This window comes from Mya arenaria, chromosome 3 (genome assembly GCF_026914265.1).
Source record: "Mya arenaria isolate MELC-2E11 chromosome 3, ASM2691426v1".
NCBI classification, from domain to species: Eukaryota; Metazoa; Mollusca; class Bivalvia; order Myida; family Myidae; genus Mya; species Mya arenaria.
This window is the reverse complement of record NC_069124.1, coordinates 68,003,748-68,022,050: the sequence shown is the minus strand read 5'-3', so window position 1 is coordinate 68,022,050 and position 18,303 is coordinate 68,003,748. Positions and strand designations below refer to the sequence as shown.

At 35.7% G+C, this 18,303-nt stretch overlaps 1 protein-coding gene across 4 annotated transcripts in view; it reads right to left on the bottom strand.

The window, feature by feature from the left end:
- The window catches only part of LOC128226920 (ATP-dependent translocase ABCB1-like), a 57,109-nt gene that overhangs the window by 13,421 nt on the left and 25,385 nt on the right, over positions 1-18,303 (bottom strand). For all 4 annotated transcript variants that reach the window (XM_052937032.1, XM_052937031.1, XM_052937034.1 and 1 more), the window contains 13 exons: positions 17,893-18,006; positions 17,590-17,700; positions 17,184-17,309; positions 16,440-16,643; positions 16,030-16,200; positions 15,606-15,767; positions 14,750-14,768; positions 9,982-10,097; positions 8,484-8,636; positions 3,992-4,096; positions 2,807-2,884; positions 2,436-2,519; positions 88-291 (listed from right to left, as the gene is read on the bottom strand). In XM_052937032.1, coding sequence (XP_052792992.1) covers positions 88-291; positions 2,436-2,519; positions 2,807-2,884; positions 3,992-4,096; positions 8,484-8,636; positions 9,982-10,097; positions 14,750-14,768; positions 15,606-15,767; positions 16,030-16,200; positions 16,440-16,643; positions 17,184-17,309; positions 17,590-17,700; positions 17,893-18,006 — 1,647 coding nt within the window. The remainder of the gene's footprint in view (positions 1-87; positions 292-2,435; positions 2,520-2,806; positions 2,885-3,991; positions 4,097-8,483; positions 8,637-9,981; positions 10,098-14,749; positions 14,769-15,605; positions 15,768-16,029; positions 16,201-16,439; positions 16,644-17,183; positions 17,310-17,589; positions 17,701-17,892; positions 18,007-18,303) is intronic.

Sequence of the window (18,303 nt, the reverse complement as noted above, 5' to 3'; positions counted from 1 at the left end):
AAGTTGAGATATAGCTCTGCAAACAGCTGTTTTTTCATATTAAATTTCTAGTAACTAGTGTGCACCTCAGTGGTGTCATCCACCCACCTTGCCAGCGCTCTCCAGTGCCTCCTTGTTTTTGCCGGCCGCACCGGTCAACATCTTCATCTGCAGCATCCCTCCCACCATGAGTAAAGGGAGGAAAGCAATGATGAGCAGTGTTAACTTCCAGCTTATGATGAATGCTATAATAAGCCCAGCCAGGATGCTGCCCAGCGACAGGATGGTCGTTCCCAGACGCACTCCCGCCATCTGGGAGGAAGGTAAGAATTTGATTCAATTATTTTGATTTTTTTTTCAACAATATTGATAGCAGCTTTGAGAGTGTTTCTTTGGTAGGAACCAGTACTATATAACCATTTAGTGTCCTTTTTAAGTCTTAAATAAAATACAGCACGTCTATACCAGCGGTATCAGTGGACCGCTCATACCAGAAGGTCACTCGCACCTTCTTTGAGTTTATTTTGTCATAGACATTTAAAATACTCTTATTTTTATACGAAGACAATAAATTTTGATCCTACCTTGGTGGCCTCTTATTGAAATATGCAGGAGTTGAATTAATATTTTCTTTGCAAATTTACTTCATTAATGTAGAAATTTAAGTTGTAAAAGATACAGCTACATGTTACAAACATTTTAAACAGGCAATCAAAAAGGAAATCAATAGGTGTAATATCCATAGCACTTTCAAATATGGTGCTTGGTAGCAAACAACATTGCAAGGATGTGTTACTTTAATAATGCAGTTGACAGGATTTAAGCTGCATTGCAGTAAATAGTTGTATCAAACAACACATATAAAACTTTCAACTTTAATAAGTGAGTGTCCTAGAGGATGAATAGCTAGTTTTTATTGGCAACTAACAATGGCCTGATTGTTTAGAACATTGTTAAAGTTAACAACATGATTAACGACATAAATTATTTTGAAGTGCTCAAATGTTTCAGCTGAAACAGAACTTTGCTTAGGCTCTTGTTAGGAATTCTGCAAAACATAACTGTATCGATGAAACCTCTAGAGCAATACTAATTTGAAAGTTAACAACAATGAAGTTTACAATAACAATGTTGTTAACTATCAGCCATATATCTATGAAAGAAAAATCTCTTTCAATGGTGTATTTGTACTTTTCTTATGCAGTATTGCATTTTTTGATGGCACAAGAGTTTAAGCCCCTTATATAACTGAAAAATGGTTGCTCATAATCATAATGTAAATCATTCAAGTCCAAAATATGTTAAATAGTACATGAAGGGCTGAGAGAAAACATGTACTAACACTAAGTGTTATATCTATTAATTTTATCAACTACCATCCCTTATCTAATCCCAGGTTTCTTAAGTACATTTAAATCAATTTAAGGCTGAGGGAGTTAATATTTCCGTAATTAGAAGGTGATTAAGGTATGACACGTCAGAAATTAGCCTGAAACCAAATGAAGAGGAAAGTTTATCTAAAACTTTCCTGTTTTAAAAGACAAATTTATAGCTTGAGGAAAATTAAAATTACATAATTTTCTGGTGACACAGGTATGCTTGACAGCGTGGATACTATGACATCAACACCTCAACCTTTTTTACAAAAGCAGACTTCCATAATAAAGGCAAAAAGTACAGAACAAGATGGCACACATGACAATATGGTAGACTGTGTAATACCATGCTTGCATGCCAAACAGCGGGTGCCATGCTTTCCAGCCAAACAGCTTGACTTCATGTATTGCCATGCTTTCTCTGAAAACAGCTAGATTGTGCAATGCATTGCTTTCTTGTGAAACAGCTTGACTATGTAATGCCATGCTTTCTAGCCAAACAGCTTGACTGTGTAATGCCATCCTTTCTAGCTAAACAGCTTAACTGTGTAATGCCATCCTTTCCAGCCAAACAGCTCGACTCTTAATGCCTTGCTTTCTAGCCAAACAGCTTGACTCTTAATGCCTTGCTTTCTAGCCAAACAGCTTGACTGTGTAATGCCATCCTTTCTAGCAAAACAGCTTGACTCTTAATGCCTTGCTTTCTAGCCAAACAGCTTGACTGTGTAATGCCATCCTTTCTAGCGAAACAGCTCGACTCTTAATGCCTTGCTTTCTAGCCAAACAGCTTGACTGTGTAATGCCATCCTTTCTAGCTAAACAGCTTGACTGTGTAATGCCATCCTTTTTAGCCAAAAAGCTCAACTCTTAATGCCTTGCTTTCTAGCCAAACAGCTTGACTCTTATTGCCATGCTTTTTTAGCCAAACATTTGACTCTTATTGCCATGCTTTTTAGCCAAACAGCTTGACTCTTATTGTCATGCTTTTTTAGCCAAACAACTTAACAGTGTAAAGCCATGCTTTCTAGACAGAAACAAACCTTGTTATAAATTATATATCAAGACATTTGATGAACCTACCCCCTGAATTTGAGAGGCATCTGTTGACAGTCTGGTACAAAGGGCTCCCACATTGTTCTCATGGTCATCAAAGAATGCCATCTCCTGTAAATATACATAAACATTATATATGTTATCTCGTACATATATACATGCATGTGTATTGGTTATGTGAAGACACATCCAAAAATATTTGCTGCAGAAAATAACATTATGAGGAAGGCTATACATGTACAAACTACCTTGATCTTTCAACTTCATGTATAATGTGTAAACAGCCTCAGATATGCAAGATAATGCCTTTATTCCTTTACTGTATATTGTACACAACAAATTTACCTCATTTAATAATGCTTACAATATGATATTTCAAATGTCAACTGTAAACTCACCTGTTTCAGCATTGTTTTGAAGACAATAGATCGTAAGCGAAGTGTGAGGGCCTCACCAGATCGTCCAAACATGTATCCCTGTAAAGAAAGTAGTATCAGACTCTGCTCTGTAGAAGACAAATTTTAAAGACTGATTGTTCGTGAAGGCAAGTTTCAGAATCAACAAATTCTGCATAAATACAAAATTAATTCTATTTACTAAACAACATACATGTATATATGATAGTCCATTAAAAACTGAACAATCTAACATATCTAAGCAACATGTTTTAATTATATTATGGATATATATGAATATGTTTTTGTGGCAAAACCAGATAAGATTTTTTTAAACTAAAACCCTTTAGTTCAAACACCTGTTTGGGAAAAGGATTGAAGCCTTTGTAATTGGGAAAAAGTTCTTGTTTTATGCAGTAACAAATAGGGAAAAACTACTTTTTTCAGCAAATGCAATTGGACCACATCTCGGACCTATATATTGGCGTATGTATATATCTGTTTTATTCTTTTTAAAAGTGTACATTTTCATAAAATATGTTCATAAAGATATTTCATTTATATTCTAAAGAAAAAATATTCAAGAAAAAAATGAACTATACTCCATTGTTTTATGCATAACAAGCAAAATCGTTGAATTGATATCCCCCGCCTGATTAGGCAAAGTTCATGGATTGGAAATGAAAAGTAGGTGGAATATTCCTATATTAACATGTGATATGGCTGCAGAGAAATGGACCGTTATGAACGTTGGATATAAGTTTGAGTTTGTTTGGAATTATTTGAAATAAAAGTTTTGTATATAGAGTAACATCTGTAATAGTTTCTATGAATTTGAATGATTTTTCTAAGATTTGACCTAGTGACCTAATTTTCAATCATATGTGACCCAGTTTTATATATGTCCAAGAGTTAATCAAGGAAAACATTTCAGAGATTTTTTTAAGATTTGACCTAGTGACCTAGTTTTTGACCCGATGTGACCCACTTTTACAAGTGGTCAAGATATGATCAATGGGAACATTCTGACCAAGTTTGAACATCTTCTGATCAATGTCTACCAAGATATGATTCCGGACAGACGGACGGAATGACGGACGGACACAAAACAATATCCCCCTCCGGCGGTGTTGGGGCCAGGTGAGTGTGTGTGTTGATGTAATATTGGGGCCATGTGTGTGTGTGTACCTGAAGGAAGTAAGTAACCAGACTAAGCAGCCCGATCCCTACAAAGAGCAGGCAGTACATTGTGATCTTCTTCTCCTGCTCATCTTCATCCACGAGTTGAAACACCTGCAGATACAACCAGTCAGTATTTAATATAATTATAGGTAATAAACATTCTACTTTAAGTTGAGCTTTACATGAAATACTATCCTTATTAGTGAGGTGTACCTATACACTAACTAAAATTAAATTTTAATTCAGAACTGTGGTAACATTTGATATAAAATCTAAAAACATCTTATACGCTTCTTGGCGATTATTTTGGTAATTTTAGTAAAAGAGAAATTTCATATTGAATGACCATGAATGTGATATTCTATTTATATCATTAATACTTATATTCCAATTTACAGTGTTAAATACATAAAACATCACTATAAAGCATGGCCAGGCATTTTCGATAAGAATTATTAATGACATAACATTAGTTATTTAACTAGATATACAGCCAAAACCTGTTTGCTCGATATTGCATGGCTCAATTTCTTCGTTGGCTCGAACTGGATGTTAAGGACTGTTTTTCATTTACTCTTTTTAAGCATTATTGCTTGGCTCTATTTTCATCAGGCTCAAAGTATGGACCAAAATACTTTGAGCCTCGCGAATATCAACACTCAAAGTATTTTGGCCGGTCCCTGGGATATAGAGCCAACGGGTTGCTACTGTATATAAACAAGAGGCCCAAAAGGGCCTATGCTTTACTGGCATGGCTTTTGTGGTCATATCAATCCAGAGCATGTATGTATGGGTAAAAGGCAACAGACATATACTTTATGTTTTGTGTTTGGGTTACCTGAAAACGTAGCACGTTCAACATCTGAGCCCAGAAAGTATTGTTAGCAGATTAGTTGCATGAACTATTTTAATATGTGCCAAGTAAAAGTCATTTGACAAAAAAAAAAAGCTTTCAAAACTGTACTCATAGTAAAAATTTCTGTAGTTTTAAAAGTTAAAAAAAGTCGGTCAAAAGGTCAAAGTCAAGGGCATCCTAGGACAACATTGATCAATTTGAACAAACATTCACAATCAATTGTGCTGAGATGGATACATGAACACACAAAAAGATTTTCAAACCTTTCCAGATTTATGTTTACCAAACCTGTGAACCCTGGGTGTGGCCAGTAATGACACCAGGTGCATAACTTAAACATTCACAACCAATTTTGTTAAGATGAATGTGCAAACTACAGAACTTAAAGCTAAAAATGGCCTTTGGGCTTTCAACAAGAACAAGGCAGAGTAATTCACAAAATCAACTGCAGAAGCAAAAAGCAAATTGTCTCTCAAAATCCTAGACTTGCAAATTGTCTCCCTTAACTCTAGACTTGAATTTACATGTACATGTAAACTTGGATATCTAGATAATGGATATCTGTTCACAAGCAATTGTTTACAGACGCACGAACGCACGACCGCACAGACGCACGACCGCATGGACGCACGGATGCACATACTACGTACACATTACCATCGCATAAGCTCTTCTGGCCTTTGGCCAGTAGAGCTAAAATAATGGGAGTTATTTCATGATGGCAATGTCATTTCTGAAATAAACTTCAATATATCAATCATTTGTCTATTCAAAAAACAAAATTGATCAGATGGGAGACTAGTTATCACGTCAGTTGGTTCAAGAAAATTACCACTAGTAGTTAGTGCAGTGCACTCAACAACAACATGTACTTTCAACAAAGGAAATAAAGATCATGGCCCCGTTACAAAACAGATCAGGACCCCGTTACAATACAGATCAGGGCCCCTTTACAACACAGATCAGGGCTCCTTTACATTACAGATCAGGGCACGTTACAATACAGATCAGGGCCCCGTTACAAAACAGATCAGGGCCCCATTACAATACAGATCAGGGCCCCTTTACAATACAGATCAGGGCTCCGTTACATTACAGATCAGGGCATGTTACAATACAAATCAGGGCCCCTTTACAATACATATCAGGGCCCCTTTACACATACAGATCAGGGCCCCATTACAATAAAGATCAGGGCATGTTACAATACAGATCAGGCCCCCATTACAATACAGACCAGGCCCCTTTACAATACAGACCAGGCCCCTTTACAATACAGGTCAGGGCGCGTTACAATACAAATCAGGGCCCCTTTACAATACAGATCAGATTACCCCTGTTACAATACACTTTAGGGCCCCGTTACCATGAAGATAGGGCCCTGTTTCTTTTCAGATCAGGGCTAAGTTACAGTAAAAATCATAAGGCTGAAGATTTTCCAGATGTAACCACATTTTGGAAGTAAACTGTGTTTAGTGAATAATCTTTATAACTGATCATCCCAGAGGATTTAAATCTAGTCAAACTATCAACATGAAACCTGCCATAGGAGAAATACAACCACAAATCACGATTGTATAGTGTGTAAACATCTTGTTCGCAGACTTCCTCATATTGATTTACCTTAACTGGGGTTCTCGATCACCCTTAAGCAGCGTAAGGTTTACCACTAAGATATCTTATTGAAATAGGCTCCTGAAATTTAATATTTGAGGGATGATATTAAACAAGAACGTTTTAACTTTGAACATCCCTTCGGATAGAGAACTAATGATCTATAGTCTTGTTTATCTCATTGTAGACGGACAAGACTGAAAAACCACTCCCATATTTAAAATCATCTATCAAAACAATTTAACGAACTTTATTATGAGGAAGAACTTTAATATGAGGAAGTCGACAAACAACATTTCGTGATTTGTGGTTGTTTTTCTCCTATGGCAGGTTTCATGTCGATAGTCTGACTAAAATTAATACCTCTAGAATGATCAATTACAATTAGAATGAATATCTTTTGGGTGATCGATTATAATTACCATCAAGAACTTATTGAAAATTAAGACTTTCCGCTTTGATTAGCGCACTCACTTCGCACCTCTCATCAGACCCAGGTTTGATTACCGGTCTTGGCGCATGTGAGTTTGGTTTGTGGTCACCAAGCCGAACAAGTGGGTTTCCTCCAGGTTTTCCAGTTTCCCACAACACAAGACAACACTCTCGCTTAACATCATGATTAATATAATGTTGTAAATAAGTTTAAACTAAACTTAAACTAAGACTTTCAGCAAGTACTATGACAGCTTTAACTGTTTACAGGTACAGTAGAACACCGCTATTTCAAAGTCGTCGGGACCCAGCTAAATACTTCGAAATAATGATTATTCAAAATAAACATTGAGAGAAATAATCTGAAGTTCCACCAACGATTGTCTCCGAAATCCGGCGCATCCGAATTCTACTCTACCGGCGTCACAAAATATTTGTGTCGTGAAATTTCAAATGGCTGCATTATACCATTGTATTTTACACTATGTAAAGCAATGTTTAATAAAATTTTGAAAAACATATATTTTTTTATTATTTTATTTACACAAATAAATTGTAAATAATGTAGCACATTAGCACAATATACAGTAGAACACCGCTATTTCGAAGTCGTCGGGACCCAGCTAAATACTTCGAAATAACGATTATTCGAAATAAACATTGAGAGAAATAATCTGAAGTTCCACCAACGATTGTCTCCGAAATCCGGCGCATCAGAATTCTATACTACCGGCGTCACAAAATATTTGTGTCGTGAAATTTCAAATGGCTGCATTATACCATTGTATTTTACACTATGTAAAGCGATGTTTAATAAAATTCCAAAACATATATTTTTTTATTATTTTATTTACACAATTAAGTTGTAAGTAATGTAGCACATTAGCACAATATAGCACATATTATAAGAGGACACCGGAACGCTGTTATGTCCTTCTGCACTGCGTTGTTTCTGTTGAGTTGTTTCTTGGTGACCTATCTCTCCAGTTGGTCGATGTATATAAATAATATCACTCAACATTAATCACTCTATGTATTCGATACCGTTGTTTGCTCCATACACGTGCCAATCAACCCAAGGCGTTCCTTTAACCGCGATAATTGCACCTTATTATAACGCTAATTGGTCTGTCACACCGATGTCCACGTAGGTGTGAAAACACAACAAAGCGAGGAGCATGGGTCGTCTGCTAGCGGATTCGAAAATTACATTGACTATTTTTTGTGCACAGTTACGAATTCGAAATAAAGATCGATACACGTGAAAAACGTATTTGGGACCGAATATTTAGTTCAAAAAATCGATTTATTCGAAATAGTGAAGTTCGGTTTAAACATTAATTTTTACATTGAATAAAGAAATAAAAAAATCGGGACCGAAAAAAAGTTTGAAATACCAATTAATTCTGTTTATCAGTGTTCGAAATAGCGGTGTTCTACTGTACTTAAAATGAAAAATTGATAAATGTTATGAAATCAAAAGTACAAAACTAAGTTCTTAAGAATAAAAGTTTTCTCGAACCTTTAAATCCATTATAACTTATTCCCAGTATTCCCAAATTAGTACATTGACTCTGACTATCATTGTATACTTACACCCAGGATTTCCGCAAAGATGATGGCAAACGCGGGCATGAGACCACCATTGATGAGTGCTGACAGGCAACCAAGGAGAATGAAGAACCATTCCGGGGCGTTGAGGCGCATGATCCGCCCAAACCCAGCATTCACCTTCTCCTTCTTAGCCTCCTGGCATAAACAACATATTCTCATATTTGTAATAGTTTACCTAACTAGCATTTAAGATGTAAACAAGGAAATTGACTACATGTACATAACCACAACATATTTATCTATGACTTTTAACCATTCTACATATCATTTCAATATGGAATTAATAAAGTATCTTCCATGATTTATAGAAGTATGTACAAGAAATAAGGCCAAGTCAGGAGTACAGAGGCACAATTAACAAAGTACAGTAAAACTGTGATCGCTCGAGGACGACAGGGTCTGAGCTAAAACTTTGAGTCTTCAAACCAAATGTTTACTTCGGCACTGATAATGCATTATATTGGGGAAATCGCTCATATGTTCAAAGGCTGTCGTATATTAAATGTGAAAATGTAATAAAAAAAAAATATATGAATAAATAGTAATTTTTTTTTTTTACAAAGAGCACATTTTCTGAACAAGCAATATTGAAAAATGACAGTGCATATAATTGCATTAGTCAGATTTAAGTTCGGCAAAATCAAGAATTAATCATTTAATCATTTGCACATTGCTCAGATGTTGTTAGTTCTTTCTCATTTTCCATATTGCAAAGCAATATTTTTAGAGATTCCAAAGCTGGACTGCTATGATATTGCTTTATTCATATTTCCTTTCAACTGTCATTGCAATTTTCACAACTTGCGAAAACTTGAACACCTATAAATAGTTTGTTTATTTTCATTTTGGAACACACGTTCGGGAAAAAAGTGTGAAATTATGACCTCGAGGGAGTCATGAGGTTTTGTGCATGATTTGTGTATTTGGGACCGGCTATTGTGCTCGACTCCTCGACTTATTTAGGTTTCGATGCAGCGTCAGTATTTTCTATTTGAAAATAGAAGGAAAAATGTTCGGGACTAAGCTTCGACCTCGAAGGACCGCTGGTTCTCGAACGACCGCCTGTTCAAACGACCGCACTTTAACTGCATAAAGAACACTGGCAAACAAATGTATTGCGGGATTTGAACTCACATAGGTATCAACAACAAAAGAAATAAACTCAACGTAATAAAGAAAGGACATGAGAAAAATATCAGTCATAGTAAAACTGTGATCGTTAAAACAGGCCTTTGTTTGAGAACTGGCGATTGGTTGAGGCTAAGTGTCAACAATTATTCCTTCTATTTTCATTTAAAACATACTGATGATGGATCAAAACCTAAATACGTCTCAAGCACCATTACCAGCCCAAATACACAAATGATGCACAAAACCAAGGTAATAAATTCAAACATTTCCCAAAAGCGTGTTGATCCAAGGTTTTACTACAGCGCTTACCCCCATTAGTGAAACCTCTACATGTAGTTTACATTCCTACCTCTGTGGTCTCATCCGGGCTTGCTGGGCCTGTACTGCCGGGGTTTGACAGGGCACGCTTAACCGGGGAGTGCACAAGATCAACCTCGGGCTTCTCAAACATCTCAACATCCAGGTCTGAAATACAAAGGTAACGAATGATTTCCAAAGGCTTGTTGTTATCCGGAATTTGAACTTTTCCTTTTTTGAAGCATTTCTCAGGCGACTCCCCAGTTAAAAATTTGCTGTTTGAAAAAAATAAAAACTCTTTGATACATCATGACGAATGCTGAAAATGTGAAAAATCTTTGGATATCAACGCAGGTTATAACACTGACAAGGCCAAAAAACTGTGTTCAATGTAACAGGTATTTTAATAGTGCATTGATATAAATACAAGAAACACCATGCCAGTGTGGTGAATGATTCTGTTCGTGTCGAGAAAATGCTATGTCTTATGACACATTATCTTATTTCAGTATGAAAATGATTATGTTTGCACCTTTTTCAATGATGTATGGAAAACACACCTGTTTTGACAAATATCTGGTGATATAACATTTGTTTTTGTGCACTTTCTTATTCTGAAACACTCCTTTCTAAATGAATCACTTATAAAAAAGACTAATTTGTCTTTGCTAGTTGACTTGAGGCATAATTAAGTATTATCAAAAAAAAGACTTCCCTGGCTTTAGGAGTGGATACATGTACGGTTGTATCATACCTATAAATGTAAATGTTACAAAATCACACACAAACACATGCAACATACTTTTCAAATTACAAATATTTAGGATAGGTTGTTTACTTCTTGTCAGATAATCAAGAAAAAATATTAAATGTTACACTCTCTTGATTTAAACGCAATTAAACAAGTGAGAATTATAGAAAAACAACATCAGAAACAATCACTTCAAATAAGTAATGGGTTTTTGTTAATTAAAATAGCAATACAATTGCAATGCATATGATATTAAACATTAACACACTGCAATCTGCATGAATATAAAATGCAATATCCACAGATATTTATTTTTATTTTTGGGATGATTCTCGGGGTACTAGGAATTAGGGCAAGCATATGTACAAGATGCGAACAATTACATAACAGCCAGAATGATATAGTGATCAATTAATCAAGGGCGCCATATTTCTACTGACAGGTTTTGATTGAAAAAGTATAAAATTTTGTACATCTTTTGACATATTTTATTCTCTTCCCCCCCCCCAAAGTCTCTTTGGAAATGTTCATTCCTATTATGAAAACTTGAACACTTCATGGCATTGGAAATAAAGTTAAAAAGAAGTGGATAAGAGTTATAAAACCATTGAAAAAGTCCTTGATAACCAAACACCCATATCATAGTTTATGAAATATAGCACATGTCGGGGTAAGGATTACAACATGCATTTGGTTAGGGTATATAGGCTTGTTACTATTTCACCATTGGATAATTAGTTTTCTGTCAGCTTGGTTTAGGAATCATATTCTATTATAAAAATTATGATTAAAATTTACTAGTAATGTATTTCATTAACTGACTCACTCTGAATAATCAATCCTAACTTAGTGATGCCCATCAGGGGGTCTAACAGCTGTGTCCCCCCCCACACTTCCACCAAATAGCTCTGTGTGTGTTTTAGTAAGTATGAGGGATTCATGGCTGATGCAGATAAAGGGGCTAAGACCCCTTTTAAAATTATTTCCATAGTCTGAAGTTAAAATCTCTCATTCCTGATTTCATGATTACGCCTAATAGTCCTGCAAATATGTTGGTAAAACTGACACCATACCGGTCTGTGTCTGTAAACACAGGTTTCTATACATCAAAATAAGGGGCTAAGTCTGTAGTTTACAAAAATGCATGTTGCAGTTGCGAACACAGTGGTGCAACATTGCAATCCAAGATGGCGTCCAAGATGGCCGCCATAAATTAAGATAAGCTTCAGCTATTGCCTACATATTCATAATGACTAGAAAATGCAGTTAATAAAGTCAGAATACCATAAAAAGATTATTTAATACATAATAATGGTAACAGGAACACATTATTGTGTTAAAATTATAGAACTCAACCCATTATGACTAAGATTTTTGTAGAAATAGACCGGACTAAATTTCAAATAAAGTTAATATGTCTGAAAGAGTACATTTAACCTTTAACTTAAGCAAACTTAACTGAGATATATTATGAAAACAACTTTTAGATAAGTCTACTAATTTAAAGTGTAATTGATGCATGCAATTACGCATGCAATGACATATCACGACAGTAAAATGTTTTGAAGTTAAAGAGTTGCTGCCCTTTGTTAAACATTTGTCATGGTTTATATGTCAGAAGGTCATTGTTGAATGACATTGCATTTTTATTTATTTTCACCAAAGAAATGAAGAAAATGGAACATCTTTTTGGCTAAGGTAAGTTTTATGAAATAGTCATTTTGAATTTTCATTATTAACAGCTTCATATTTTGTTTAATTAAAGGGTTTTTTCCACATAAAAATGAAATCCATTATTCTGATAGACTAATTTTGATATTTCACCATAAAAATAATGACAATATTTTTAATACAATTGCTCTATAGAAATATTTATACAACAAAAATCTGGCTCTGTTGATCAATCATTGATAAGCAGTCAAAAATTTCAGGAAAAAAAGTGCTTTTTTATCTAAACTTTACAACTTTTAATCAACCAACCTTCTCATAAAATGTTTTTGAAAAAAATCTGGAAATCAGAAAATACTCCATCTATTAGGCAACCATCTATCAGAACTAATCTTTTGAACAATTCTAAAAAAGCCGATTTTTCTCCAGTTTTAAAGTTCTATATCAGGACTGTTCTTTATTGTTATTCATAATCAGATATTCCTGTTTGACATGGTTTTCACTAAAATGTAGAATTTTCTGATAAAAATACCCAGCTAATTTTCAAATAATTACAAATTACCCTTAAAATGTCAGTTGCACCTTATAGAATTCTCTATAATAAAAAGATGATACCTCCAATGTACGCAACTTAGTTCTTTCATAATAAGGTCAACTTTACAACAAGGTTTTACCTTTTCCTGCAAACAGCAAATCCAAGCAGCACAAAATGAAAGATGTAATTTGTTATGTGAAACATTGGATCCTTAAAATGTATGTTTGAACTTAATGTATTTATTCTTTGTATTAATAAGGTGATACCTCAAATGTATGTGACTTGGTTCTTGCATAATAAGGTCAACTTTACAATATAATTTACCTTTTTCTGCAAACAGCAAATCCAAGCAGCACAAAATGAAAGTTGAAACATGTCATGTGAAACATGGAGTTAGTACATGCATGTATGAAGTTTATAATCTCATAGCCCTACACTGAATTTATAAAAAAAAACATCAGCTGAAATTTAAACATTTTCAGGTATATAAAACTAAACAAATTTGTTTTTGGAAACAAAAACAGATGCCTCCCCACATGTTGGTCTCATTCTGTTCCATGACATTTGATGTAAGGCAATATGGAGTCAATTGTGGGTGTTGTGTCAATGAGGTGAAAATTTTATCAGATATGATGCAAATTTATCAAGGTGTTTAGGAGAGATGGAGCCACATGAAATCTATATATATATCAAACCTTTCACCTTAAACTGTGATGTTCACATTGAGGCAGCGTAACTGAAGTGTTGACCCTGCATGTCATGTAAATGTGATTAACATATTACTGATTGTACGTTACCCAAGTTTCATGAAGTTCCTTCAAGGAATTTAGGAGATATGGAGCAGACATGATATCTATGACTCAAACTGTGAGCTTGACCTTGACCTTGCATCCCAGTATGGAGGATTCAGCATGTCACTTCGATGTGGTGAACATTTATCTAAATTTCATGAAATCTTTCAAGGGCTTTATGAGATGTGGAGCGGACACAAAACCTACAACTCAAACCTTTTACTGTGAACCTTGACTTTGAGATGGCATTCCTGGAAAATTGGTTCTGCATGTTGTCATGAAGTTGTGAACATTTGACCAGAGTTTCATGAAAATTCTTCATAGGGTTAACGAAATAAGGAGCAGACACAAAAGTCTGACAGATAGACAAATATCAGAGCTATAGCATATGGAACGATAAGACAAGATGCAAGGCTATTTACATGTGTATGTAAGTCATAATTTATAAAAAAAAGAAGACAAAACAAAACACAGACTCCACAATATTGATAACACATATATATTAAATTTAGAAATGATAGTACATGCTATACATTTACATTTTATCTCTGGCAACATTTGATTATCTTGAACGGTTTTTATTTATGGCTAAAACTTTGCTCACTATTTTTTTGTTGATAAACGGGAATATCAATTGACAATTATCAAAGTCAGCAATATGCATTTGCATTATTGTCTCTGACAACATATATTACTGGTTGGATATCTTGAACACTTTTTTAGATATTGCTAAGGTCAAAGTTTTTGTGTGTCAAAAAGAGGGCATAACTGAACAATATTTTAAGTCATAATTATGGACCTTGCTCCACATGTGCAAATTGTCCCCAGTAACAGTTTCATTTAAATTTCTTGAATGTTTTTAGCTTTATGACCAAGGTTAGCTAAAAATATCACTTCCAGGCATAATACACTTTTATGAGTTGTGTTTTTGTCATTCATCTATAAGAAACAAGTTAAATGAATAACTTGAGGGTGTTCATATTCAAACCTTAATGAAAAAAAATGGAACTTTTAAAATACATGATTGTGTACATATTGGAACAAAAAATTAATTGAAAACAAAAGAGAAACATACCATCCTCCGAGACTGTACTCTGAAAAACAGATTGGAGACAACTGTTAGAAATCTGCCAAACAAATTAAAAGAGAAACAAACATTATTGTATGCTATTTTTATACAGCAACATAAAACTTCAGTCATTTTTACTAAATTTTAGACAAATGAATATCAAAGCAATGATTACTGTCACAAATATTACCTAGATGCCCTTCTATCTGGTAGCAGATACCCTTCTACTCCAACCCGTGGATGCCTGACCCCCTATGCCTATCTTCTCCAATCCCGCGACCCCAACCCCCTATACCTCTCACACATACCTGTCTGGTAACGAGCTGGTAGTAGATTCCCTGCTTCTCCAATCCCTCGACCCCCACCCCCTATACCTCTCACACATACCTGTCTGGTAATGAGCTGGTAGTAGATTCCCTGCTTCTCCAACCCCTCGACCCCCACCCCCTATACCTCTCACACATACCTGTCTGGTAACGAGCTGGTAGTAGATTCCCTGCTTCTCCAATCCCTCGACCCCCACCCCCTATACCTCTCACAAATACCTGTCTGGTAACGAGCTGGTAGTAGATTCCCTGCTTCTCCAATCCCTCGACCCCCACCCCCTATACCTCTCACACATACCTGTCTGGTAACGAGCTGGTAGTAGATTCCCTGCTTCTCCAACCCCTGAACACCCAACCCCCTATACCTCTCACAAATACCTGTCTGGTAACGAGCTGGTAGTAGATTCTCTGCTTCTCCAATCCCTCGACCCCCACCCCCTATACCTCTCACACATACCTGTCTGGTAACGAGCTGGTAGTAGATTCCCTGCTTCTCCAATCCCTCGACCCCCACCCCCTATACCTCTCACACATACCTGTCTGGTAACGAGCTGGTAGTAGATACCCTCCTTCTCCATGAGTTCATTGTGTGTGCCCTTCTCCACAATCCTGCCGTCCTGGAAACTAGCGATCATGTCTGCATTCTTGATGGTGGACAGGCGGTGAGCTATCACCACTGTTGTCCTTCCATGGCTTGCCTTGGTGAGTAGTTAAAGCATTTTAGAAATCTAGCTAAATATCACTACATGTTCTGGAGCCCTGAATTCTAAAAAAGGAGTAATAAGCACTCTCACGCACATGTATGAAATACCAAACTAATTTTTATTTGTACCAGTGTTTTACCCACATCAAGTGTTTAAAGGCAACATGCTATGCTTGTTCTTTCAGTATAAGTTACACAACAGAGAAACAACAGGCATGTCTATGATTTAATAAGCCTTGAGAAGAATGTTAGCATACCTTTTCCAGTGCTTCCTGTACGACCCCCTCACTCTCCATGTCTAGTGCTGACGTCGCCTCATCAAGCAGCAGAATCTTCGGGTCACGCACGAGCGCTCGAGCTATTGCGATTCGCTGCTTCTGTCCTCCACTCAATTGAGCCCCTCTCTCACCTACCAGCGTCTCATATTTCTGAGAATAAAAAAGTTATAGTATTAACTTAACGTCAATCATCTTTTTATTAAAAATATATTTTTCTTTGATAGGACATGGAGCCAGTTAACAAAAATGCACTGTTAAAAATCCTGCTGCAACACTTTACTTAAGATTTTGTTTCAAAAGACTCAAGGTAGAAATACAAAAACAAAAACCAATATTTATTTTATATTATTTGTTTCTACATTCTACAAAAAACTAAATATTGAACCAACATCAGGTAGTTGCAGGATGAAGTCATGAGCGTTGGCCTCCTTTGCCGCTCTCTCTATGCCCTCTTGTGTGACGTTCAAGTTGCCAAAGCGTATGTTCTCTCCAATCGTGTTTCCAAACAGGACTGGCTCTTGACTCACGATCCCGATATGCTCTCGTAGCCACTTCAAGTTCAGATCCTTCACATTTACGCCATCCACAAAGATCTAGCAAAGAAAATACCAAAATAGATAACCGGTCGCCATAAAGAAGCAATTTAACATGTGATTACTTAAAAGGGACTGGATTAAATGATCGTATTACTGAATAACGGGTTGCCTCTTGATAAGTTAAAAATAAATGAATAATGGATTTTGGTTTCACAAAATAGTAATTTAAAAAAAACTCAATTCAGAGTTATGGTACTTGATTAGGGGATACTTTAAAAAATCCAACTATTATACCTGAGATGGTACTTGGTAATGGCTTGCATCTAAAACTATATTAACTATCCCTGTTATTGTGCTTCAAAAATAGCCATTGTTTCATAAATTTTAATTTACATTTAAAATGGCTTATTATTCCCTTATATTGAACGTAGGACAAAGTCATTTACTGCTGCACATGCATGACACTGATTTTAAAACACAAGTGATCACGGCTTTCATGCAAAAGTTACCCAGTTGCGTCATACAAAATTATGTAAAAGATAATTATGACAAAATGTTTGTAATGCTATAAATTTCATAAATCTCTGCCCAGCTCACCGATCCTTGTTCTGGGTCATAGAAGCGTTGAAGCAGCTGTACAATGGTAGACTTGCCACACCCACTAGCCCCAACCAGTGCCACAGTCTGACCTCGACAGATTTCAAGGTCAACACCGCGCAGCACCTGCACACAAACAGGGGATTGATTTAGTTCTTGAATCAAAATATACATGTGTTCAATAGCAACATTTGGTTCATTTATCTAAACTGAGATCCAATTAACTTAAAAAAAAATCACTTAATAGAAAAAAAGAAGAAGTGAAAATTGCTTATTTCAATCTTTAATAGACTATATTAAACTATTATGAAACTAGACAAATCTGTATTTATTTTTGTTTAAGCATCCAAATAATTAAATCATTAGATTATAATTAACTCATAAATATTTTTCCATGCCTACCAACCTTAACATCTGGTCTTGATGGGTAGTTAAAGTGGACATTGGTCAGTCTGATTGTCCCCTCAAACTTGTCAAGCTTCTTTCCTGCAGGCGAAGCACTGTCTATAGGGGGAACCTGATAGTGACATAAAACTGGCTCATTATATTTTTGGCAGCAAAAATAGTATTATTCCTACGACAACAATCAGGTGAATTATATAAAACATAACTGCAAAGAAAGATTCATCTCAAACCTGACATAAGCTGTTATTCCATGCAAGAGATATATTATTAATTGAAAACCTATATTTAAGTCCAATTTACCAACCTGTTCAATGAGACTATAGACTACAAATGCTGCTCCTCGGGCTACTGCCAAACTCTGCATGGGCGGGGCTGCATTACCTAGTGAGAATGCCCCTATAATCACACTAAAGAATACCTGAAAACACCATGGTAAGTTCAACATATAACAAGAGAAAGCTACAGCTTGGATACGAACACCTATACTCTATGTCCTTATATGCAGCATTCCATAGTATTCAAACACTAAGTGTGACCTTGCCCTTAGATGTAAGGACATGGGACAACTCTTGGTATGTCAACCACATGTGGCAAGTTATTTTAAAATTTGTCCATACAATAAAAAGCTACAGCCCGGACATAACCACCTATACTCTATGTCCTTATATGCAGCATTCAGTAGTATTCAAACACTAAGTGTAACCTTAAACTTAAA